The sequence below is a fragment of the Artemia franciscana genome, chromosome 10 (genome assembly GCF_032884065.1).
Source record: "Artemia franciscana chromosome 10, ASM3288406v1, whole genome shotgun sequence".
NCBI lineage: Eukaryota > Metazoa > Arthropoda > Branchiopoda > Anostraca > Artemiidae > Artemia > Artemia franciscana.
The window spans coordinates 49,361,703-49,388,812 of record NC_088872.1 but is presented as its reverse complement, the minus strand read 5'-3'; the positions used below and the strand labels follow the sequence as shown (position 1 = coordinate 49,388,812).

Sequence of the window (27,110 nt, the reverse complement as noted above, 5' to 3'; positions counted from 1 at the left end):
GAGTACCCCACCCCCTTATTTGATGTCAAACTGAAAACAACCTACCGCAAAATTTGGCTGCTTTTCTCCTTTTTTATCTTGTAAAAAGAGAGCGTAGGGTGTACCCGGCCTCTTTGGGGCATTCAAAATTCTTTCTAATGCCTGAAAATAAAAATACATTAGAATATATGACAGAAGCTAAATTTTGCAATAATTAAATTAATTCTTCTAGATTCAATTCAAGGTAAGCAGTGCTGTCTTTTTCTGGATACACAGAGAAAAGCCAACCTGCTAACATATAAACACTTTGTTATTAATTCTTTTACGGCCACCGAAACCAAGTTGCTACACAATTTTTGTTTCTGTTTAATGAGCATAGATAACTCGTTGCTCGAATTCACAAAAATGTAAGAGGAGGGAGGAAGTAATTATTTTTCACTTTTAAAATGAATATCCAAAGAGGTATTTTTTCCAAATTTTGTGGTTTCAGTTTTTTAACGAAGATAGCAAATAAAGACAATTTTTCAGAATCTGGAGGGGGAATCAATATCTAGGGGGAATTCAGTAAACTGCCCTCCAATGGTCTCATTATTTAGCCCTATAAACACCTCAAGATAAATCAATGCGTTACCTTGAGAGATCGTAATAAATGGGTTCAGGTTTTTTCCATATCATTTTACTTAAATAAAACACCCATTGATAAAAGTGAACTTTCGCTTTTCTTAATGATATGATATAGATTTATTACCTGCCAAAACTACACAAAAAACAATAGGCAGCAGTGTATCAGAACAAGATTTAATAAAGTAATTAAGAGAACAAGATTTAATCAAGATTACATAAAGTAAAAAAAAGTCAAACTATAGATTACAACTTAACACGAATATATACAACAGAAACGGCTAGCTTGACATCGACATTCAAATAAAATGTTCATCTCAAGTCTGTCCCTGAAGAGTTACCCAAGGATGACCAGGAATCGGGAATATTCCATGGAAATTCGCTACTGTATCCTCCTCTCCCTCCTGTGGCTAGTAGCCCGAGTCCCCCAACTACAATGCCAGAGCTTATAAAAACACCTCTTAAAGAAACTCGCTACTGTGACAGGAACTGCCAAGGTCTATTAGGCCGAGTCTACTGACCAAATACAAGTTTTTGAACCTTAGTTGTAGCCCATGGAACGTTTTGCAGAAATTCGCTACTCTGAAAGGAACTGCCAGGGTCTATTAGTCCGAGTCTACTGACCAAGTACAAATTTTTAAACCATGGTGGTGGCCAAAGTAAATACTTGACATATTTAAAATAAATTGTACGCAACTTGTAAAGCAATCCCAAAATCGAGAAAATTCGGTGAAAAAATGCATTATACAATCGGGCAAGATTTTCATAACTAAATCTTGCTTTACTCTGGAAAGCTTTCCATAAGCAGAACCAACTTTTCTAAGGGTATCAACAACTAATAAGTGCAGGAATGGCCTTCAGTAACGTGCCGATCGGGACTCCTAGGTAAGTAAGTGCTTGAACATATTGTAATATGTACTAAAGCTTCAAGAGAAGTTAATTATTGATTATTCAAATCAACCCGCTAAAGTGTTATTCGTATTCTTAGGTTCAAATCCGTAATTAGAAACCTTGACCACTTTTTAGTAAAAAAAAACCTTTCTGTGAAAACCAGAATGAATATTGTTCTAACATGATATGTCTGTTAATTCACTATTTCAGCCACAAAAAAAAAGGCTGAAACGTCCTACATTTATCTCCGCATAAATGCATGCAAAGGATGAGGGGTGGAGGTGGGAGCAATTCCTCACTCAGTGTATCTAAGAATCCCTTATTACTATTACTTGTATAATCCTTATATAATCCGTGTATAATCCTTATATAATCCGTGTATAATCCTTATTACTTGTAAAACTTGATATTTAAGTCCAGAAATATATTTTTTAAGGAACAGATTATACGCTCCAAAAAATCTATGCCCGCTATTTTTGAGTGCTTATGTTGATTATATTTATGGTTAATCCAGTTAAATCTTCAATCAAACAGTTCGTGGTAACGAACTGTAGTAAGGAGCGACCCGGCTCAATAGTAAATAAAACTCTAAAAAACTTTGATACTAAAAGACATATCAAAAGAAACAGATTTTCATACTGATTTTAAATATATAAGTTTCACCAAATTTAGTCTTGGTCATCAAAAGTTACGAGCCTGAGAAAAGTTTCCTTATTTTAGAAAATAGGGGGAAACACCCCCTAAAAGTCATAGAATCTTAACAAAAATCACACCATCGCATTCATCGTATCAGAGAACCCTATTGCAAAAAGTTCAAGCTCCTATCTACAAAAATGTGGAATTTCGTATTTTTTGCCAGAAGACAGATCATGGGTGCGTGTTTTTTTTGTTTTTTTTTCAGGGGTCATCGTATCGACCAAGTGGTCATAGAATGTCGCAAGAGGGCTCATTCTAAGGGAAATGAAAAGTTTTAGTGCCCTTTTAAGTGGCCAAAAAAATTGTAGGGCACCTCGGCCCCTCCCACGTTCATTTTTTTTCTCAAGTCAACTGATCAAAATTTCGAGATAGCCATTTTGTTCAGCATAGTGACTTACTCCCTCACAGTCCCCGGGGGAGGGGCTGCAAGTTAAAAACTTTGACCAGTGTTTGCACACAGTAATGATTTTTGGGAAGTGTACAGACATTTTCAGGGTGATTTTCTTTGATTTGGGGGCTATGTTATGTTTGGTTAGGGGAGGAGGCTATGTGGGAGGATCTTTCCTGGAGGAATACGTCATGGGGGATGAGAAATTCAATGAAAAGGGCGCAGGATTTTTCTAGCATCACTATACAAAAACAATGAAAAAATAAACATAAAAAAGTTTTTTCAATTGAAAGTAAGGAGTAGCATTTAAACTTAAAACGAACAGAGATTATTACGCATATGAGGGGTTCTTCTCCTCCTAAATACCTCACTCTTTATGCTAAAGCATTTTCAGTAATTTCAACTTTTTATTCTACGGCCTTTCTGATTTAGGGGTCATTCTTAAAGAATTGGGGCAAAACTTAGCTTTAATGTAAATAGCGAGGTATTAACGAGGGGACAAAACCCCTCATATACATAATTAAAATATAAGAATATAGAAGTTTGTTACGTAAGTTAATTCTTAAGTTACGCATATTAAAGTTACGTAAAATTAAAATTTCTAGTTGCCGTTCTAAGTAACCGAAAAATAGAGGGCAACTAGGCCTCCTTCCCCGCCCCTTATTTCTCAAAATCGCCTGATCAAAACTAAGAGAAAGCCATTTAGTCAAAAAAAGAATTAATATGCAACTTTCATTTTAATAGTTTATGTGCGGAGAGCCAAAATAAACATGCATTAATTCTAAAACGTTCAAAAATTAAAGAAAAAAAACTAGTTTTTTTTTAACTGAAAGTAAGGAACGACATTAAAACTTAAAACGAACAGAAATTGCTCCGCGTAAGAAAGGGGATGTTCCCTTCTCAACGCCCCGCTCTTTACGCTAAAGTTTCACCCTTTCTCTTAACTCTACTTTTTGAAACAGTAGCGAACAGAAATTGCTCCGTGTATGAAAGGGGATGTTCCCTTCTCAACGCCCCGCTCTTTACGCTAAGTTTGACTCTTTCTCTTAACTCTACTTTTTGAAACAGTAAGAAACCTTAGCGTAAAGAGCGGGGCGTTGAGGAGGGAGCAGCCCCTTTCATACATGGAGTAATTTCTGTTCGTTTTAAGTTTTAATGTCGCTCCTTACTTTCAGTTAAAAACACTAGTTTTTTTTTTATTGAAAACAGTAAGTAATCGGTAAGACTCAGGCCCAAGACTTCCTGCATGGTAGGGATATAACAGCCAAACCATGTTCCAAGAACAGGTAACCTGACCAATCAGCTAAAACTGGTGCTATCCGTTCCATACTTAGGACACGGAACCTCTTTGCATGCCAATATACTCGTTCCCTGCTCCGAAGCACTTTTTGGCGTGCAGCAAAACTACTCTGCATAGCATCATGTCAATTTACGCTAACATCTACGTACACTCCTCCTCCACCCTAGTCTACTCAGAATTACATAATCCCTCCCATGAAATTCCTTAACTCTAATTTTTTTAAATAATTCCCCCCCACCTGATTCAAGGGAATCCCATTTTCCAGCTCCAGACGAATTCCCCAAAAGCAATATTTTGGCAATCAATCATCCTTCACACATAAATGAAACCTTTCTTCCATCTTCCTATGTTTTTCGTAATTCTACGCCTTCAATACAGTTAAAACAGTACCTATTGCTGCCCTGGGATTATTCTTCTTGAAAACATCTAGCAGATATCTTTTCAGTCTTCCAAAGCCAATAAGTTTCAGAAGCTTGACCACTATCAAACGTTGAATTAGTAGTACTAAGATTGGAACTAAGATTTATCGTCCTGTTCCTCAAAAATAAAAAAAAACTGGGACCATCTATATTCCTTTGTCCTATGTCTCATATTACCCTAATTACTGGTGCAGTCAGTATTGTTACCTCAAAAAAAAATCGAGAAACGATTTTGTATTATTTAATCTTATACAATATTTCATTTAAATATTTCATATACATTAATTAAAATATATTTAAATATTAATAAAACATTAATATTTTTCGTATATATTATATAATATGATATTAATTGCATATCAAATAATTCTATAATGAAAAAAGAAATCACCAATGCACCAGCACAAACACATAAAAAAAGACAGAAGGAGAAAAGGAAGACTGTTTTCCTACTCATCCATACAATCACATAGGTCAAATAGCATAGCCATACACAATCAACCATAAAGAATAATCCATGGACAGGCAGTCGTGTCGTAAGTAAGTATATGTCGTCATTTACCAAATATGAAAAAAAAAGACAAATAAATCAGAGGCAACAACCCAACACAAGGGCTCATCAGGAGAATACACACTTGCCTGTAGGGTTTCGGCACTTTAAGTTCCCTACCCAGGCAAGTGGCGTGCCTACCAGAAATTCGCTATGGTATCCCCGTGCTAGGTATCACCCCCAAAATATATGCCTATGAAAAAACAAATGTAAAACAACCAAGTAACACCAAAACAAACTATTGGTTCTGGCCCTCGTATATTTATATTGCGAATTCACAATCTATATTAATGCTAAACAGTTATTAAAATTTTTTTCACTATATCAAATTTTCTCTATTGATGAAAATGTGACCTAGATAAAAATCAAGGAAATGAATGCAAAATCATTCGAAAACAAGATATATACAAAATTCTCCAAAAATTCACTGCCAAATATTAGGGACACGCCAAACTCAGTAACAAAGAAAATCAAAATCAACCAAAGATTTCGCGAAAAAGTATTTCAAGATAATTCTTTCGGTATTTATTCAAAAGTTCAATTATATTCGATTACTTTCAGAGAACGGGAAATTAGTCACATTAAAATCGAAATCATCCATTTTATTATATATTTTAATACCTAATTTATTATTATCAGAAATATTAATATTCAAATCTAAGAAACGATCTTCTAGACCAGTGCCATGACTAGGTTCAAGAGTAAGCTCTGATGGATATATATTTTTAGAAATATCAATAAATTCCTTACAATTTAAAACCAAAATATCATCTAGATATCTTTTATTATTTGACAAAACATGTTTTAAATTATTTAGATTATTTTTATCCATCGTATATTTATACTCGAGTTGACTTAAAAACAAGTCAGCTATAAATGGGCTGGCATTCCCCCCATGGGAATTCCCACGATTTGCTTGCGCAGATTACAATTATATAAAACAAATTCTAATAAATCAAAAATCATATCTAAGCTGTAACATCTCGAGCTAACTGTAGTCTTAAAGCAGTTTGTCCATATAGTTTTTTTATTATAAGTACCTATTTTTAAGAACCTCTTACTAGATAAGAGGAAAGATTTCTTGATAACCGTTTTTAACTTTTCTAACACTACATTAAGTGATAAATTAGTATACATTGTCGCAAAATTGAAAGACTCAATTCTTTTAGCTGAAACCATTGTTAAAGAGTCTATCACCTGCAGTGAATTATTAACACTCCAATATGGATTAAAATTCGAAAATTTTTTTATGGGGGTTGCGGGGGGGATGCGGGTTGGACATTTAGCTGCTTCAGCAATAAACCGTGGTTTAGGGGGATTCTTATGAAATTTTAAAGTACAATATAGGGAAGGGAACTTTTTATCATTGTCATTAATTCTAATATTAGATTTTTTTTAAAGTATTTCTTCAGTTTTTTCAATTAAATTTTCATCCTCTAAATTCACCTTTTCGTAAACATTAGTCGTGCTTAACTCCCATGTTAAGACATCACAATACAGCTTCGGACAAATTATGGCAAAATTATTATTAGCTTTATCCACCGGCACAATTACAAATTCATTCTGTAGATTAGCAATTGCTTGTTTTATCCTAGCATTATAAAATAATGGTTTAGTGATACTATTTTTTAAATTAACATATATTTTATTTCGTATTCTATTAATAATTAAACTCTTCCAACTTTGAAAACTCTATTTATTTTTATTCTCTTTCTTACACCACTTATTAATAAATAAATCAAAATCATTTTCCAAGCTATCAAGAACGTTCGATGGTTTCAAATGATGAGAAAGACGGAAATTAGCCCCTTTGTTCATTATAATTTGAAGATCATCTTGTTTTATTATTGACAAGTCCCCTGTTATAACATGTTGGTAAGTGGGATTTACAAATGGACCTAGATGCTTACGATTACAAACAAGTTTCCAATTTACATCACTGTCCAATCTTTTAAGTATTAAATTATAATTAAAAATTATTTGCCCAATAGTTTTTGAAAATTTATATTTAACAATAAAATATTGTTATCAAATACTAAACCTCTTTAGCCTTCTTTTGCATCATAACGACGTCAAAAGAACGCAGCTCATCTGGAGTCAATTGCATCAAATATTCTTCTTTTTTTCTTTTATATTCTTCAAGCTCTTCTTTACTTGGTGAAGGATATTTTGCTTTTTCTTCGTCGGACATCTCCTTCCACATCTTACTACAGGCGGCAAAAATTTCTAAGAAGAATAATAAGATTGTCAATAAACTTGACTTGATGATAAAAAACTTGATCAGACATCCCATAGGCCTAGTCAAATGTACATGTAAATACCACACATTGGCAAACTGCGGGTCATGAGCCGCGTGCAGCGATTCGAAATAATAAATGCAGTTCTCGAAAAGAAACTAAAAAAAAAACAATGGAAAAATTATTTATTTGTGAGTCAATTTTTCAAAAATAAAGTTTGTAATGTCACAGCACTGTTCAACAAGATAACTCGCAAGAGCAGTTAACGGAAATAGTTTGTATCGCGCTAACGAACTATGAGCCCGATTTCAGAAAATTTACGACCATGTTACAACACAGTTGCCATCTACCAGCAAATAATAGCTGTCATGTAACAAAATCTAAATATACGTAAGTATTTGTTTGAAGACATCCGCATGAAAAAAAATCAACAAAATATATTTTTGACATTTTAGTTTTCCGTTGGCTCTCGTAACGACAGTCTATTTGAATTTGACTCCACCTATAGAAAAGCTTACCTATTTCTGCTATATACACTCGATTCCGAACATTTTGAAACTTCAGATAATCCAAGCTGATTCCCAGTCCGTCACTCCCTGGTACTAGGCAGGCTTCTATATGTGATTCTCAAATCATTCATCAATATAATTATCGTGTTATTCATTAGTTTTAAGTCATGAAATGAGATGGCATATCAGCAATTTCAATGAAACTAAGAAACTTTTGATATGACTTCACTTTCTCCTTCCTCTTTATCCTTCGCGGAATCATACATTTTGTAGGATTTGTATTCTCGATAGAGTCATTGTGACTCTCGCTGTTGCTTCTCTTTTAATGATAGATTTATCTTCGCATCGTTTTTGTTTACGATTCTAAGTGATCCTCGCTCACCTTTCTTCTAACCATAGATTTCATTGTCCATCACTTTCATTATGATTCATTGTGATGCTAGTTGTCGCACGTCTTCCAACCACAAATCTTGGTGTGCTTCATTTTCGTTCATCGTTACCCAAGACAAAAAGTGCTAAAAAAGTACCAGGTACCCGTAAACCATGGATAACAAGAGGCTTGTTCAAGAGTATTGAGGAAAAAATCGACTTCACGCTGAATACGTAAATTCTCCCACATCAAATAATGAAACTACATTCAAATCTTATATAAACCATCTTACAAGACTGATAAAATGGGCGAAGAAGATTCACTTTCAGAAAATATTTCTCGAAGGTGAAGGATCTCCAAAAAAGACCTGGACAGTAATTAACGAGTGTCTAAACAAAAGCAAAAGTCAAGGGCTGCCCGAATCAATGAATGTATCGGATGGATCAACAGTGAATGGTAAGCAAAATGTAACTGAGGAAACGAACCAGTACATTACTAGGATTGGGGAGGCCACCGTAAACAGTAATTTGAATGACCGCTTGGATGTGGAATCTGGATTTCGCGACTTTCTACCACATCCCGTCGATTCTTCCATATTTCTTTCTCCCATGAATGAAGTGGAACTCGAGAATATGGTAAAAATCACGAAGAACGGACATTCTGAAGGAACCGATTGCTCATCTACTTATCCACTTAAACAAACCATTGGATGCTACGCTGAAGTGCTGGTTCATCTGGTCAATCTATGCTTCAAACATGGATCTTTCCCTGAAGTGATGAAAACTGCTCGAGTTATTCCTCTACATAAAGGAGGAAACAAGCAAGATCCATCCAATTATCAACCTATTTCTATTTTGTCCGCTTTTAGCAAAGTCATTGAAAAGTGTATATATAACAGGTTGAAAAGTTTTTTGAAGAAAACAATTTTTTTTGCCTATTTCATTTTAGATTCAGATCTTCATACTCTACAGGACATGCAATATTAAAGCTAACCCAGTTTATGAATGATGCCATGGATAAAGGTCTGCTACCTGCAAGAATATTTGTTGACATAAAAAAATCTTTCGACACTATTTATCATAAAATTCTACTATCTAAGCTACATAATTGCGGTGTTAGAGGACAAGCGAGTCTCCGGATTGAATCTTACCTCAAGGACAGAAAACAAATATTGGATGCGAATGACTACATTTTTGATGAGGAAAACCTATCTAATGCTGTGGGGTTCCTCAGGGGTCCATACTTGGACCACTGTTATTTCTTATCTATGTAAACGATCCCCCCCTAAGCCTAACCTGCCATAGGACTGATATGGACCTTAGTTTACTGTTTGCTGATGATACAGCCAACCTCTACCTGCGACATAGATCATCAATTTCTAAAATCAAGCCTTGAATTATCACTGAGAAAGATGCTTCACTGGTTCTATTGTAACAAATTGGTTGTCAACATTTCAAAGACTCTTTTTATGGTTTTTTCAAGAACTTCTACTGCAGTACCAACGATACAAGAGGTTGAAGTCACATTTGGAGGTCGAGTAATAAAAATAAACCAAGTGTAAATAAGTTGGTATCTTGGAGTCATTGTTGACCAGAATTTAAGCTGGAAAGCTCATATCACTAGCCTAAGGCTTAAGTTAGTAAGGAAAGTAGGTGTAATGCAGCGTCTTAAACTACTTTTTTTCCTTTTTGTGCGTTAAAATCAATCTATTTTTCTCTTCGTCACTCATATATCAATTATTGTTCGATTATTTATTTGAGTACGTTTCAGTCGCATATTTTTCCTATTGTGAAGTTACAAAATAAAGCAATGAGAATCCCTAAGATGTTATTTTATTCTCCAGTTTCTCTTCTTGGTAAATCTCCAACTAAGAATCTTCACAGTTATTTTAATATCATTCCTGTTAGACAAATTTTAGCTTTTCAATGTATACTTTTTCGTGTCCGTTATCTAAAAGATCTGCTACCTTGTTTTAAATCATTATTTCCAGGCCCTCCCTCAGTCCGACCATATAAAACTCGTTGTCCTTTAAGTAAGCTTCCTGTGCCTTTCATTGTCTCCGAACGGTCTAGATTTTAGCCTAAAAATATTATTACAAATTATTGGAACACATATGAATCTTTTTTTGATCAGAGTCTATCACTATTGACATTAAAAACTAAAATCAAAGCTCTGCTAATTAGTAAATATTAATTTGTGAGTAGCTCCCGGCCGTTCAGCTATCGGATAAATAATGACAATAATTTTAATAAGTGATTTCTGGCATTTATTTTTTGGTGTGAGATAGAGTGAAAAGTCTGGTAAAATCCGCTTCTTCTGGGTTTGTTTATTTATACCTTCTGTACTTTCGCCCGGCTTTCGAGCCAATATCCCTGCCGGGGATGTTATGAGAATAGTTTTAAATATGTATAGTCAAAGAATAATAAAGAACTTGGGCCTGACATAGATTAGCAGTTTGAATATAAAAAATAGGTTAAAGATACGCAAACTATGGGAAACATTTTCAAAGCAATAAAACTAACCATAGTGCAGGCTAACATGGTAATTTTTCAGTGGATATTTCAAAAACGCTTCTTAGATTGATGATAAAAGAATAATAGCAAGGCAAACAAATATACCGGTGGACTGGAAAAGGAGGGGTGAGATAAGGCCATCGGAATAAATGTGAAATAAAATGAAATAAAATAAAATACTACCTGAAAACACATTAAAAAATTAGTAAATAATAAAGGGGATGGGGAGGGTAGGCAGGTTATTAGCATAAAAAGTATTTAAAAATTAGGTGAAAAAAAGATGAAATTACAGCATTAAAACACAAAAAACTTATTAGAAGAAAAATATGTAGAGATTAGGAGGAAAAAAAAAATCAGATTTCCAAAATTCATCATCATGAAACGGTAGTTCAATGAAAACATAACTTCAAAGTGGAATTCAACCTCTTTTAGACACCCGGCATGTACGGAAAGCACTTAAAATAAAAAGACTTGTATTTAAAAAAAGTTTTAATATTGTCATGATTATTAATTTTCACTCAAACTCTACAAAAGTATAAAACGTAGAGTAATACATAGAAAAATCCATAAAATACAACAAACAAATAGAATGCACTAATTAAGCAACAAATAAAAAAAAAATCACAGATGAAACAACCTTATTAGCAGTGATGCGGAGAGATACGGACGCAGGCTGTGTTTGACAGCTTTCTGTGCAGTAACTCTAGTTTTCCAGTAATATCAGGAACAGCAACAGCAACAGCAACAGTTTTTCAGTAATATCAGAACAGATGAAACAACCTTATTAGCATTGATGCGGAGAGATACGGACGAAGGCTATGTTTGACAGCTTTCTGTGCAGTAACTCTAGTATTTCAGTAATATCAGGAACAGCAACAGCAACAGTTTTTCAGTAATATAAGAACAGATGAAACAACCTTATTAGCAGTGATGCGGAGAGATACGGACCCAGGCTGTGTTTGACAGCTTTCTGTGCAGTAGCTCTAGTTTTTCAGTAATATCAGGATCAAGAACACAACAGCAACAGTTTTTTAGTAGTATCAGAACAGATGAAACAACCTTATTAGCAGTGATGCGGAGAGATACGGACGCAGGCTGTGTTTGACAGCTTTCTGTGCAGTAACTCTAGTTTTTTAGTAATATCAGGAACAGCAACAGCAACAGGAACAGTTTTTCAGTAATATCAGAACAGACGAAACAACCTTATTAGCAGTGATGCGGAGAGATACGGACGCAGGCTGTGTTTGACAGCTTTCTGTGCAGTAACTCTAGTTTTTCAGTAATATCAGGAACAGCAACAGCAACAGAAACAGTTTTTCAGTAATATCAGAACAGATGAAACAACCTTATTAGCAGTGATGCGGAGAGATACGGACGCAGACTGTGCTTGACAGCTTTCTGTGCAATAGCTCTAGTTTTTCAGTAATATCAGGAACAGCAACAGCAACAGTTTTTCAGTAAAATCAGAACAGATGAAACAACCTTATTAGCAGTGATGCGGAGAGATACGGACGCAGGCTGTGTTTGACAGCTTTCTGTGTAATAACTCTAGTTTTTCAGTAATATCAGGAACGAAAAAAAATTCTATTTAGAGCTGAGTTTTTCGATTTAGGCGGAAGATGTAACGAAATTTACAAAATTAAAAATAACTAATCGGGATTCTTTTTAAAACTTTTTCTTAAAATGGGAAAAATTTCAGAAGCGAAAAGGATAAAGTGGTCACTGAGTTGAGTAGAGCTTGGGCTTATTAGTAGCCTCATATTGTGAAATATCTTCTTCGATTTTACAAGAATGTCTTTTTATTCTACGGTTAATTATCTTATTGACAAAAGGAATGGGGTATCCATTACCAAAAAGAATATTTCTGATAAAGTTTATTTCTGCATTTATATACGAATCGGAGCAAATATTCAGGGCACGATCAATGAGGAAAGTTACAACTGCTCTTTTAACTTGTGGGGGGTGATTTGAATTAAAGTGAAGATATCTATTGTTTTGAGTTGACTTTCGATAGATAGTAAAATCCAGTTTATCGGCATTACGAATAATTAACACATCTAAAAACGGTAGTTTATTTTCAATTTCAACTTCTAGGGTGAACTGCAAATTTCGGTCATAAGTGTTAAGATGATCTAAGAAGCCCCGAAGTTAAGCTTCCCCATAATTCCAAAGTGAAATAACGTCATCCATATAACGACCCCAATAGACGTGTTTTAAAAAATAAGAATTTAATGCCCAATTATCAAGGTTTTCGACATAAATATTTGCCACTAGCCCGGATAAAGGTGCCCCCATGGGTAACCCATTTTTTTCTGATAAAAAGAATCGCGAAATTGAAAATACATAGAAAACTTATTACAAATTTTAACCAGAGTCATTAAAACTTCACAATCAATTCCCGTCGCTGAAACCTCGATTAAGTGGTAATTTTCTTCTATTTTGTTTTTTAATAATTCCTCAGAAATAGATGGCCCTTGGACATAGGGCCGAAATATTCACAGAACAGATTTCCACTGTCTTGAAAAGATTTTCCCTATTGTTTATACTTTGTATTTGTTTGTTTTGGAAAGACAGTGTGGTCTTCGTCACTATTTTCTTAAAATAGAAAAATTTTCAGAAGCGAGAAGGTCATAGAGTTGAGTAGAGCTTGGCCAACGCTCGTCTGTTATATTTCCCTCAATTAGCAACAATCTTAGCCTTTTTTCTTAAAATGGGAAAAATTTCAGAAGCGAAAAGGATAAAGTGGTCACAGAGTTGAGTAGAGCTTGGCCAACGCTCGTTTGTTATATTTCCCTCAATTAGCAATAATTTTAGCCTTTTTTCTTAAAATGGAAAAAGTTTCAGAAGTGAGAGGGTCATAGAGTTGAGTAGAACTTGGCCAACGCTCGTCTGTTATATTTCCCTCAATTAGTAATAATTTTAGCCTTTTTTCTTAAAATAGAAAAAGTTTCAGAAGCGAGAAGGTCATAGAGTTGAGTAGAGCTTGGCCAACGCTCGTCTGTTATTTTCCTGAATTAGCAACAATCTTAACCTCTTTTCTTAAAATGAAAAAAAAAAAAAATTCAGAAGCGAGAAGGAGAGAGTTGAGAAGAGCTTGGCCAACACTCGTCTGTTATATTTCCCTCAATTAGCAACTATCTTAGCCTGTCCAAATTGTATTTTGTTATTAATACCTGTGACCGTATGCTGGTGCAGGGCTGGGATATTATAGAAACACCAAGCGACCGAAGAGAACCTACAAGACGGACAGATAAACTCTTATACTGAGGGAGGAACTAGAAATTTCGCTAAAAAGAAAGAGATTCGCATGTATCTACGTTAAGAGAAAAGTCAATATCAAAGAAAGAAGTAGCAACGAGAGAAATCATATAAGAAAGCCGAACCGAAGACATATTATCAGTATAGGCATGATAAGAAATATCAGGAAAACCCGACAAATAAGTAGCCGAAACCTTAGCTAGAACCTCCGAAATACACAATCTGGAAAGGGTGGGATATAAAAAATCCATCTTGCCTTAAACCTCTTTTCGTTTTAACAATGTTTCTTGGCACCGACTTCAGCCGAAGCAAAGAATTAGAAAATCAAAAGTGATGAAGCATTATAACAAAATATTAACACCATTGACATTAAGAGAATAAAAAGCTGACTATAACAACCGCTATCAAATGCTTACGATAAACCTAAAACACAAAGATAAATGCCCTTTCTCTTAAAAGAATTTTCAAGAAGTAAAGAAGATAATACACGATGTGCATACTGACACTCTACTCCATACCAAAAACCCAACTGATTGTCTTCTTCACATATATCATTAGTCACAAAGGGTAGAGGTACATATTCAAGAATTTTACTGAAAACACAGGAGGCATTAATTGGTAGATAAGAAGAGCAATCTAAGAGTGACTCCCCCCTCTTTAGAATTAAAAAAACTGTACTACACAGAAAAATATACGTCAACTAATAAAACAACAGCTCATAATTACAAATAAACTTGAACTAACCACTTCTACTCCAATTTGGATTTTCAGCTTTCAGTGTCTTTCTCTTCTCATTCAGAAATTTCATGTACTGAGGTTGTGGACGTTTAGGCAGATGTTCACTCACTTCAAAGCCTTTGGATCGGGAAGGCGTACCAGATTGCCATGCAAACTGAAATCCTTGAGATCCAATAGAAAAGCTGAAAAAAGATGATAATAAAATAATAAGAATAAAAAAAATAAGATTTTAAAAGAGATTTCAAATAGGAGGATTCTATTACAAAATTCTCATTTATAATTCAGAAAACCACTCAATTAAGAAAAAAATAGAGAGAAAATTAAATTGGATTAAAAGAGAAAACACAAGAAAACTACCACATATGTTTTTCAGCTCAGTATAAAAAAAGAGGTTGTTTGATTGCAACCTAACATGATAAAAGTTAATAAATGGCGCTGTAGTTCTGGCTTTTGATGGCTTTGAGACAAAAAGACTTTTCTAACTGAGAGCTACCTCATTTATTTTCTACTTGGAGATTTGCAGAAAAATATGACCAGTTCTTAACTAAAGTTGAAAGAAGCTGTAAATTCCTTAGTTTTGCCTCTTCAAAGTTTAACATTAATTTTCAAACCTAATCTTGCACCCTTAACTTTTAAATCCTCCAAAAATCCTTTCATTTTGCTAAAATTTTCATCTAGGCAGCTCAAATCATTAGCAAATCTAAGTCTAGGAGAATTTTATTTCCCTGCTTGATTCCATATTCTCAGGTAGCCTTTGTTGTGCTCCTTAGGACAAGGTCAATCAAAATGATACATATAAATGGGTATAGAACACAACCCTGCTTTATTCCTGATTTAATATGAAACCAGCTACTAACCTTATTGACTCTTGCATTGGTCCTGCTTGTCTCTGGGTTGCAATAACATAATCAATAAGGTTAGCCATCTTACAATCATGTGAATACCATGTTAACTTATGGGCCATTTTTAGACCACATACTATACTAGTAATAAATATATATACTAGTTATAACTAGATTTCTAAACCTACAAAATTGCAGCAGTCTGTAACCATTACAGTTTTCTTTTCTTATACCACATTTACCTAGGCTAGGGTACAATCCATACCAATGTCTACCAGCCTCAGCATTGGAAACCCTTAATAAAAACTATATTTCTACCAGGTATCCAACCTATTTGTTTCTTTAGCTGTAAGTAAAACTCATCTAAGTAACTACTATTTCTATCAGTTGGTTCTACAGAGCATATACTACTATTACTAATAACTAGAAGTTTTTAGTAAGAAAATGAGCAACTTAATCTTAGCATTAAATCTTCCCTCAACTGGGCCACTGAGTAGATGCCTTCCAACTCTGGGATGAGACCTGTCAGGAGGTTTCTTCTGTCACATTCATATATTATTTGGAGTGTGTTCTTTGGTCTTCCTTGTTGATGGATGCCTTACAGTTACTGGTGGAGGAGCATTTTAGGAAGTCTATAGCCTGGCACAAGGAGGATATGTCCAAGGTATTAAGATCATCATTGCCTCACAATGGAGACAATGTCTGGTTCGCATGTGTAAGTACAGATCTTGCCATCACTGGCATGGTCTCTCCAGCTGATCCTTAGGATCCAGGAAAGACAATTATTTTGAAAGACGGTAAGACATTTCTCCTGTTCTACAGTTAGCTTTAGGCATCCCAGGGGTAGGAAGCATGAAATTAGGTGACATAGAATTTGTTTACTCAGGAAGGAAGGATGGGGTACATAGACAGGGAGTAGGGCTCATGATGAATAAGGAAGCTGCTAAGTCTTGTTTAGGCTGGGAAGGTATTAATAATAGAATACTAATTGCTCATTTTATGACTAAAAAGTTTAGGGTATCAGTTATAGTAGTATATGCCCCCATTGAACCAACTGATGGAGATACTAGTGACTCAGATGAATTTTACTTACAGTTACAGGAGCAAATAGACAGGGTACCAGGTAGAAATATGGTGTTTTTGCTAGGAGATTTTAATGCCCAGGTTGGTAGAAATAGGGATAGATGGTATCCTAGCCTAGGTAATTTTGGTGTAGGAAAAGAAAACAGTAATGGCTATAGGCTTTTGCAATTTTGTAGGTATAACAACCTAGTTATAACCAATACGGTGTTTGGTCACAAAATGGCCCATAAGTTGACATGGTATTCACGTGATGGTAAGACAGCAAACCTTATTGATTATGTTATTGTAAACAGAAGACTAGCAGGATCAATACAAGATACTAGGGTGTATAGGAGTGCCGTTATTGATGTTAAAAGTAAAGATCACCATCTAGTAGTGTCTAAGGTTAATTTAAAGCTGAAATTTCGGAAGAGTAACTCCCTCCCGGAAAGTTATGATGTTGGTAGACTTCAGGATGAAAATTTGAGAAAAAAATTCCAGGAACAGTTGAGTACTAAACTTGAGGGTTTAAAATTTGACAATGTGGAAGATGGATGGAATAATTTCAGAAAAACAATTTGTGAAGTTGCTGATGGTGTCCTAGGGAAGAGTGCTAAGACAGCAACTAGGAATATTAGTGAAAAAGCTTTAGGTTTAATAGAGAGTAGAAGGGGTTTGTATAAGAATTATCTGAGCGATAGGTCGTATGAAAACAAAAGGAATGTAAAGAAAGTGGAGAAAGCATTAAAATATGAACTAAGGAGATGTGAAATGGAGGCGATGGATAAAATTGCTGAGGATCTGGAAGATGCGGCTAGACGGCATAATAGTAAAATATTATACTGGCATGTTAATAAATTGAAAGGGAGTAGCCGATCCGGACTAGTCCCAGTTAAAGATAGAAATGGGGTCACAATTAGTGATAAGGAAAAAGTTAAAGAAAGATGGGTGGAACATTTTGAGAATGTGCTAAACCGAGATACAGTTGCAGGAAAAGATATAGATGAAAATGAAAAAGTTTGTGATACCTTGGATGTGAAGGAGGATTTGTTTAATGAGGAAGAATTAGCGACAGTACTAGAAGGATTAAAAAATAATAAGGCCCCAGGTGCTGATAGTATGATTAATGAGTTCCTTAAATATGGTGGCTCTGAGGTTAGGAATAAGCTACTGAAGATTATGAACATGATTTTTGAAAAAGGGGAAGTACCCAATGATTTTAGGAAAACCTTAATTAAACCACTGTATAAGAAAGGTGACAAGAGTGAATGTCGGAATTATCGAGGCATTAGTCTGGTCTCTGTAGGTAGCAAATTACTGAGTAATATGATACTTTTTAGACTGAGACATGCTGTAGACAAAGTTTTAAGGGAAGAACAATGCGGTTTTAGAAAAGGTAGAGGATGTGTCGACCATGTTTTCACTCTTAGGTTAATAATTGAGAAGTCCCTTCGTTGTCAAACACCTTTGGTCCTTAGTTTTATCGATTATGAGCAAGCTTTCGATTCTGTTGATAGAACAGCGGTAACAAAGGTCTTATCGTTATATGGTATACCAGAAAAATACATTAAAGTGATTTGCGCTATGTACGAGAATAATACTGCTGCGGTTAAGGTAGGAAATGAGGTTAGCAACTGGTTTTGTATTAAATCAGGAGTTAAGCAGGGTTGTGTTCTATCCCCCTTTATATGGATCATTTTGATGGACTTCGTCTTAAGGAGCACAGGAAAGGCAATTGGAGACCATGGAATCAAATGGGGAGGAAGAACGCTCCTGGACTTAGATTATGCTGATGATTTAAGCATATTAGATGAAAGTGTGAGCAAAATGAATGAATTTTTAGAGGTTTTACGAGTTCAGGGTGCTAAAATAGGCTTGAAAATTAATGTTAAGAAGACTAAGTCACTAAGGTTAGGAATAAGTGAAGATGAACAGGTGACCTTAGGTAACGAAAAGATTGATCAGGTTGGGAGCTTCAGTTACCTTGGTAGTATTATTAGTAAAGATGGTGGGAGCAGTGAAGATGTTAAAAGTAGAATAGCTAAAGCTCAGGGTGTTTTTTCACAGTTAAAAAAAGTTTGGAAGAATAGAAAGATAAGCCTACAAACCAAGATTAGAATATTGGAAGCTACAGTGATGACAGTGGTCAAATATGGCTCTGAAGCATGGACACTCCGAAAAGCAGATGAAAATTTACTAGATTTTTTCCAGAGAAATTGCCTACGGATTGTTCTGGGTACCCGGCTGACTGACCGTATTTCAAACAGTAGGTTGTACGAAAAGTGTGGTTCAATCCCGCTTTCTGGGGCTATAATGAAAGAAAGGTTGAGATGGCTAGGCCACGTTCTACGGATGAAGGATGACAGATTACCGAAGATTGTCCTTTTTGGCCAACCGTCTGGGGCTACACGGAAAGCAGGTCGTCCTTGTCTGGGTTGGGAGGATGTCATAAATAAGGATTTAAAGGAAATGGGAACTTCCTGGGAGGGTGTAAAGAGGGAGGCTTTAAATAGATTAGGTTGGAGGAGGAGCGTGCGTAGCTGTGTTGGCCTCAGGCGGCTTGGTGCTGCAGTGAGTTATTAGTAGTAGTAGTAGTATTCCATGGAGTAACTCAGAACAAACAAAACATTGTTCAGGAACAGTCTGAGTTTCAGCTTTTGTGAGTTTACTGTGGATTTCCGAACTGGTAGAAGTTTCTGAGATGCTACATTAGCTAGTATTCTGGTGCACAATTCTTTTTCAGAGTTGCCACTGGAACTTACTGTATTGTCTAAATACTTGAAGCATGTCACCTGTTTGATGTCTTTATCTCCTAGTTGGATTCCCATGGGCGAACTGCTAGTTGACACAGTTTTTGTCTTTGGAGCATTGATGTGCAGTCTAGACCGTTCAATTCTATTATTTACACCCTCTTAACCAAAACAAAACTTAGCAGCTTCTTTATTCATCATGAGTCCTACTCCCTGTCTAGGCACCCCATCGTTCCTGCCTGAATAAGCAAATTCTACATAACCTAATTTCACATTTCCTTCCCCAGCGATGTGAGTTTTTGAAACTCCTAATAAGCCTAGTTCAAAGTGTCTGAATTTGTCAGTCAAAATGTCAATGTGATACTTATTTTTAACATTTGAAATTATAATTTTCATATTCAATTCTTTGAATCATTAATATCATTATTGCTTCAACAAAAGTAATTGTCCTAGCACCAGTACAGGATGGGGACTAACACATCTTCTCAAGCATACACTAAGCACTTAAGCTGGTTTAAAACCAGACAAAAGGAAGTCCCAGGAACCTCAAGTATGAATGAAGGCTTTGTGTAATTCTGGGTCCATCTTGTTCACAACATGGTTTCCAACACCTGGTGATGCTCTTCTACCAACAAGAGTCAAAATACTACACGAGGAATCCCAAAACTATCACCTCCAGATCACTATACATTCACACCAACAAATATTATGCTACTATGAAGAGGCAACATAAAATTTGTAACTTAGCTAGGAAGAGAATTTCCTTCCTTAAAAAACACCGAAACAAACTAAACACAGGAGAATTATCCTTTAATCAGAATCAAGTGTAAACGCAGTAGTCATTTACTAGGCAATAATTTCCTTGAGGGGTGCAAGTCCTCAAAGTTACCCTGCACTGCAGTTTGCAGTCAAGGGTTTGGTTAGACAAAGCTGTGAAAGATCCACCCTGACACCACTATTAGGCCATGCGGGCAGGATTACCCTTCTGAAAATAGGGATAGAGGAAGTTTATGATGGAGTGGAAACCCCCAACCATCTCACAGGACAGGAACAAGCTCAAACCTTTTAGATACAGCCTATCCTTGTCAGAGTGGAAAGATATTGTGGATAACAATGGAAGGGAACATAATAATCTGATTAATAGACACAGAGACAAGAATTATATTGTTTATATGTTTCATTTTAGTTTTTATATATCTTGGGGCTATATCTGGGACCACCAGGGAGGGTGAGATGCATGGAACTGTTATGGATAAATATGGAGCATTTTAAATTACTGGTCTACAAATAAGGTAAACCTACTGCATGATGCCTTTCTTAACACTTTTTCCAAATATAAGAATTGCTTTACTTGAAAATTGAATTTTAAGCCCTTTTTGGACCCCTGAGGATGATAACTTTTTCCTGTAATGTTTAAATTGGGCTACTTACTATTTACTAAGGAACTCCTGTACAATCCAGAAAACACTTGAGAAGTTTGATTAATGTAAGATCTAAAATAATTGGTTTCATAGTGACAAATAACAGGTGACAAAATGCATTGGACTTGTATAATTTGGGCTATATGTTTGCTCATTTCAGTAGCAATCCAAGCTTGCCATTATTCAAGGTTATCCATTGCAAGAGAATTGGATATAAAATCTCACTGATAATGTTTCTGTGGATACAGATTTACCTGTTCAAGTAAGAATACTAATGGTATATTAGTAGAGCCTATTAATAAATTTATTACTATGTTGGTTATTATTAATAAACTTTGGACTGTTATTGTGAATTGAATTTTATGGAATTCATTAATTATTATTAATTAATTATTAAAGATGGGATGGAAAAAACGATCAAGGCATGATGAGGATGAAGGTGGGAATTCAAAAATATTAATATCAGCTAATATAGAAGAGATAGCTTTAACTGAGAGATGGCTTAATGATCAAATTCAGAATTGCTTGGTCTAGAGGGATATAATTTTAACACAAAAAAGGCAATTACGCCTGGCAGTATATATTCGATTGGATATTGAAGTGGCCATTCAGAGCGACTTAACTATTTATTGGGATATGGTGTTTGAGTCACTAATGCTTCATATTTGTTTAGGCAATTATTCTTGCTGTTTAATAGTTCTGTACCACTCACGTCCTCATATAATGAATTCTTTGATCTTTTGAAGGAGCAGCTCAAAAAGTTGCCAGTGAATCTCTGGTGTTTTCTTGTGGGCAATTTAAACATTGACCTGATTGAAAAAAAAATGCAAAGAGCAGCCAACTATTGAATATTTCCATATGATTGGGATTACTTCCATCAATCAACATACATACAAGGGTCATGGATACGTCTGCAACATGTATTGATAATATATTGTCCAATGTTAACCCTGATTCCACCCAGTGTTCTTGTTAGTGATACTTAAGACCATTTTGGTGTGTTTTCTAGACATGTTATTCCTCTAGGAAACAGTTATAGGTTAAGGAATGAGTTTTCTTGGCATTATTTAAATAAAACAGTTCTGTTGTGTTACACAAATGTTTTATCTCAAATGAATTGGGATAACGTTTTATCAATTGCATCTGAAAGTTGTTAAGCCAAACTGGCCAGACATGACAATTAACAACCAAGAGAGATAAAACTCTACAAAAAGAAAACTTCAAACGAGACGACGGCCAGTAGAATTGAAAGACTAAAACAACGCGGATATTTCGCCTGTATCCAAACAAGGCGTCTTCAGCACAAGATAGAAAATTAAAATAAAACTAATCTAAAAACAAATAAAAACCACCACCAATAATAATAAATACAATTGTCGCTACTTATCCACATAGGGAAAAACAGCTATTTGAGTTACCAAATAGCCCAGTTGCTCTTTGATTCTCATTAAAGTAAGTCAAATAGCTGTTTTTCCCTATGTGGATAAGTAGCAACAATTGTATTTATTATTATTGGTGGTGGTTTTTATTTGTTGATTCTGTTCTTAGACAGCTATTATTATTAATATTTGTAAATGATCTATCTCAAACAATTTCAGCAAATTATTCCATGATCCACAAGGAAAGACAGTACGAGTATTTGCTAATGACATGCTGCTTGTTTGTCTGCAAGAACTGAGAAGGGATTAATTGAATTAATTAAACAATTGTTAGAAACAGTTTCAACTTGGATATGCATAAATAAACTACAAGTTCAACTGGCTAAGAGTAGTTTTATTATATTCTCAAGAACAGATACCTATTATTCATGGATTTTTCAATTAAAATTCAGTTATGGAGAGAATGAAAAGAGGACTTGTGTCAAGTATTTTAGGTATTATAATTGAGGAAACTTTGTTGTTTAGGAGACATGTTGGGAACATGTCAGTGATTTTATCATGAAACCATTAGAATTCTTGAAAAAATTGTACACTTTATCTGATATTGCATTTTAAGGCTGTTGTATTCCTTAAAAATATATCTGTATATTTTATATTGTTCTTTGGTATGGTTAGGAACATTTCTACTGCAAGCGTCTCCAACTTGAGTTCTCCAAAATAATGCACTTGGTTTACTCTGCAATAAATCTTATAGTGATTCTGTGAATTTGGAGTATGGAAGAAAAGAAATTTTACCAGCTGCTGGTTTATGGGATTTTTGTCACCATTAGTTATTTATGTTCAAGCATAATAACAATGATTTCTTCATGCTTCTCAGGCAAGGTTTGAAGAATTTAGAAATAAAGTTGAGGAAAAGATATCTTCTAGTTATGGGTTTTAAGTTATTATTTATATTTTCTTTATAAATTTATGGACTAGTAGTAATATGATTATTAATACTATAAACTGGATTGAAAAATTTAGAAATAAAGTCAAGGGAAAAATATATCCTATTAATGGGTCCTTAGGTATTATTCATTGTTTTTTTTTTTTTTTGTTCCTCTCCTTTTGTTGTTTGAGGTGTGTGAAGCAGTATAGCAGATTATTTCTAGAATTTTTTCTCTTTTTTTTGATCATTATGGCGACTCTAGTAGCAGCTCAGCAAGGAATTATGTATTTTCTTAAACATATATATATATATATATATATATATATATATATATATATATATATATATATATATATATATAAATAAGTTGTCTGTGTGTGTGTGTTGAGTGACGTCATGTTTGTGTGTTGACTGATGTCATGTTTGTCGACTGACATCATTATAAGGATTGAGCTGTATGCATCATGAAGTTGTTTGTCAACTGACGTCATGTTTGTCAACTGATGAAATTACATACTGGGACACCGGGACACAAACGACGACCGGGACACAGGGAATATAAATGATTACCAGGAACCTCAAAGAGAAATTACAGACAGGGACACCTGGACACAAATCACAACCGGGACACAGGGAATATAAATGACGATCGGGACACAGGGACACAACTAATGTGGGGACGCTGGGGGCACAGGCGGGATATATAAATGACGACCGGGACACAGGGATTGTTCAAATAGAAATTACAGACCGGGACACTGGGACACAAATGACAACCAGGACACTGGGACACAGGGAATATAAATGACAACCAGGACACTCAAAGAGAAATTACAAACTGGGACACCAGGACACAAATGACAACCAGGACATAGGGAATATAAATGATGACCAGGACACAGGGACACATCATATAGATCTGAATACAGATTGTTTTTCCCCTGGACAATTATATGTTGCATGTTCAAGAGTCAGTAAACCTGACAATCTATTTATATGCAGCATATATATATATATATATATATCTTTATTCACAGGTGGGACACAGGGACACAACTACAATGCCACATAACTAATATGGCGTGTAATGACTTACACGCATGAGGGGGGTGCAAAGTGCCCCACCAACTAGGTGTCGGGGTGGCGCAAAGCGCCACCCCAGCAGCTAGTATATATATATATATATATATATATATATATATATATATATATATATATATATATATATATATATATATATATATATATATATATATATATATATATATTGTATTATCAGTATTTCTGGTATATTTAATTTGTGCTTATAACTAGTTCTAAAATCTTTTTTCTTCTATTCCTGGCATGGCCCTAGAACAACTTGCCTATGGCAGTTCATGGACAGGCTAGAAGATTTAGTTGAATGACTTTGTTTTTCATGTATTATATATATATATATATATATATATATATATATATATATATATAAATATATATTTGTGTACACATTTTGTTAAGTTTTATTTTTATTAATAAACTTAACTAACCAACTAACATTAGGGGTGGGGGTAAGGTTATGTAAGGTTAAGTTACTTTATCCCCACTTATCCCCCTACTTTATCCCTGTTTATCATGTATTATATATATATATATATATATATATATATATATATATATATATATATATATATATATATATATATATATATATATATATATATATATATATATATATATATATATATATATATATATATATATATATATATATATATTTATATATATATATATTTGTGTACACATTTTGTTAAGTTTTATTTTTATTAATAAACTTAACTAACCAACTAACATTAGGGGTTGGGGTGGGGATAAGGTTATGTAAGGTTAAGTTACTTTATCCCCACCCCCTAATGTGCAAATATATATCCCAAATCATATTATTATACAAACTATAAGTACTGTATTTTCATAATGTCTTGGTAGCCTATATTTCATTATGATTAACTTCACTTCTTAAGTGTGTCCTCAATTGTACAAGAGTACCATTACTAATTTAAAACTTAATACTTGATTACAAATCTATTTCTTGAAAGTTATCTAATCCCCAAGGATTGATTTGTCAGGATCAGGATTTCTTGTTATGCTTCTTCAAAATGGCATTTTCAACTAAATTTTGGGTAAAATTATAACAGTTTTTATAACTGGCTTACCAATAAAGTGAATATACCACTTGATGCCTTTTTTCATGTTCTTTATAAATATAATAATTGCTTTTACCATTAATTCAAATTTCAGCACTTTTTGAGCTCTTAAAAATGACAAATTTTCAAAAAATTATGACAGTTCATATAACTGACTTACTAATAAAAATGGACATACCACTCAATGCTTTTTTTATGTTCTGTACAAATATAATAATTGCTTCTACTGCAAATTCAAATTTAAACACTTTATTGAGCTCATAAAATGACAAATTTTCAATTAAACTATGAGTCATTGATTGTTTTCAACAATATAATACTACATTTTCTCAGCACCATCTTTTCCCATTGTTTTTGAAAAAAATAATGCTATATTTCCTCAGTGCTAAAATTAATATAAGATTAATACTAAAATAAGATTAGTTTAGGTTGGTTGGGTTAAGCTAAAAAGTGCTTAAATTTGAACTTACAGTAGAAGCAATCATTATATTTGTAAAGAACATAAAAAAGACATTGAGTGACAAGTTCACTTTATTGGTAAGTTTGTTATATGAACTGCTATAAATTTACCAAAATGTGAAACAAAATCACATTATGCTATTTTAAGTGGCCTTACAGAAAAAGAAGGAACATGGCAGAATTGATTTGAAATGTTTTATCCAACTTCACCATGGCAAATCAATACTTCTCGATTATACAAGTTTCAAGAGGTAGATTTTAATCAAATACTTAGTTTCAAATTAGTAATTAACAGCCTAAGCAAGAATTAGCCTAAGTTGAGAAGTACAGAAAAAAAAACTCATCATCTTCAAATGTCCAAAAGAGCTTAAAATTGGATTTCCAAGTAAAGTGATTATTATATTCAGAAATACCATAAAGAAAAACATTAACTGGCATGTTAATGTTGGCCTAAGTTGAGAAGTACAGAAAAAAATCGTCATCTTCAAATGTCCAAAAGGGCTTAAAATTGGATTTCCAAGTAAAGTGATTATTATATTCAGAAATACTATAAAGAAAAACATTAAATGGCATGTTTACCTTATTCCTAGGTCATTAATTTGAACTGTTCCATATTTATCCTATTATATTGTAAAATAGCACAAAATGGAATCAAAAACTATTCTTAATTTTATAATATTTCCTTCAGAAGAGCCACTTTCATTTGGGGTAAAATTCTAGTTGAGTGACTTCTTGCTATCTCAGAAAGGGGTTAGGTTAGGAAAATGAAACTTTCAGGGATGAATCTACAGACTAAAATATGTCCTGGGAAGGTATTTAGAAGTATCTACCTCTGCTCTTTCTCCCTCTAGAGAGCCCTGACCTTTGATGACCTTCAAAAATATGTGTGCTATAAAAGTGAGCCTTGCAAAATAGATCTTCTGCTTGAATGAAGGTATAACATAATTGTTTTCAGCTTCACAGCTTTGCTCAATCCCAACTTATAAGATTTTAAAGATATTCAAATACATTTCCTAAATTTTGAAAAAAAACATGGATATGGCTCAGAATTCTACTCAAAGAACAGGAATTGCATTTTCAGAACTAAAGGCAGGGAAAAGCAACTGGTAACTGAAAATTAAGGTAAAATGTTGTTTTGTCAAAATTTCAATGTCATGTAGGTGAATTTCAGGGCTCGTCAGAGGGAGAAGGAATAGACGTGGGTAGTTTAAAATACCTTCCCAAGGTATACATTAGCCTGAAGACCAATCCCTGAAAGTTTCAATTTCCCAATCTAACCCCTTACTGAGATAGCAAGAAGTCAATCAACTAGAATTTTACCTCATATGTTATTACCGTAACTAAGCTAGTAGCTGATTCAAACAAATACCGAGGCACTCCTTGTCTAAGGCCCAAACTCAGCATGACAAATTTTCCAGCAACGCTTTCTGTATTTAAAAATTAGCAAACTTGATGCCTCCTATGATTATTTAAGTACTGTACAAATAGACAGTATTCTTGTTTTCGCTTGTGAATTTCACTAGTGGAATTCACTGGAATCTCTCCCTGGAATAGCACTTTCCGGTAAGTATATGAAATCATCAGAAAATTCAACTTTTTTTTGCGTTTTCTTTGTCCTTG

The 27,110-nt window shown here is 34.2% G+C and overlaps 1 protein-coding gene across 1 annotated transcript; it reads right to left on the bottom strand.

Annotated features, from left to right (window-relative positions):
- Nucleotides 1–26,961, bottom strand: LOC136032509 (transcription factor A, mitochondrial-like). Its single transcript, XM_065712814.1, has 4 exons — nt 26,860–26,961; nt 14,476–14,651; nt 6,886–7,070; nt 1–141 (listed from the first exon to the last, which is right to left on the bottom strand). The coding sequence occupies exons 1-4, from the start codon at nt 26,892–26,894 to the stop codon at nt 16–18; spliced, it is 522 nt and encodes a 173-aa protein (XP_065568886.1). The 5' UTR covers nt 26,895–26,961; the 3' UTR covers nt 1–15.
- Between the last annotated feature and the right edge of the window lie 149 nt (nt 26,962–27,110).

Bases quoted from the DNA above. Each gene is read 5' to 3' on its own strand.
- LOC136032509 (XM_065712814.1), bottom strand. From the start codon at position 26,894: ATGCTGAGTTTGGGCCTTAGACAAGGAGTGCCTCG. The intron at 7,071-14,475 runs GTTAGTTCAAGT...TATTCTTCTTAG, and splicing joins TCCAAATTGGAGTAGAAGTG to AAATTTTTGCCGCCTGTAGT. The intron at 142-6,885 runs GTTTAGTATTTG...TTTTATTTTCAG, and splicing joins TGCAAAAGAAGGCTAAAGAG to GCATTAGAAAGAATTTTGAA.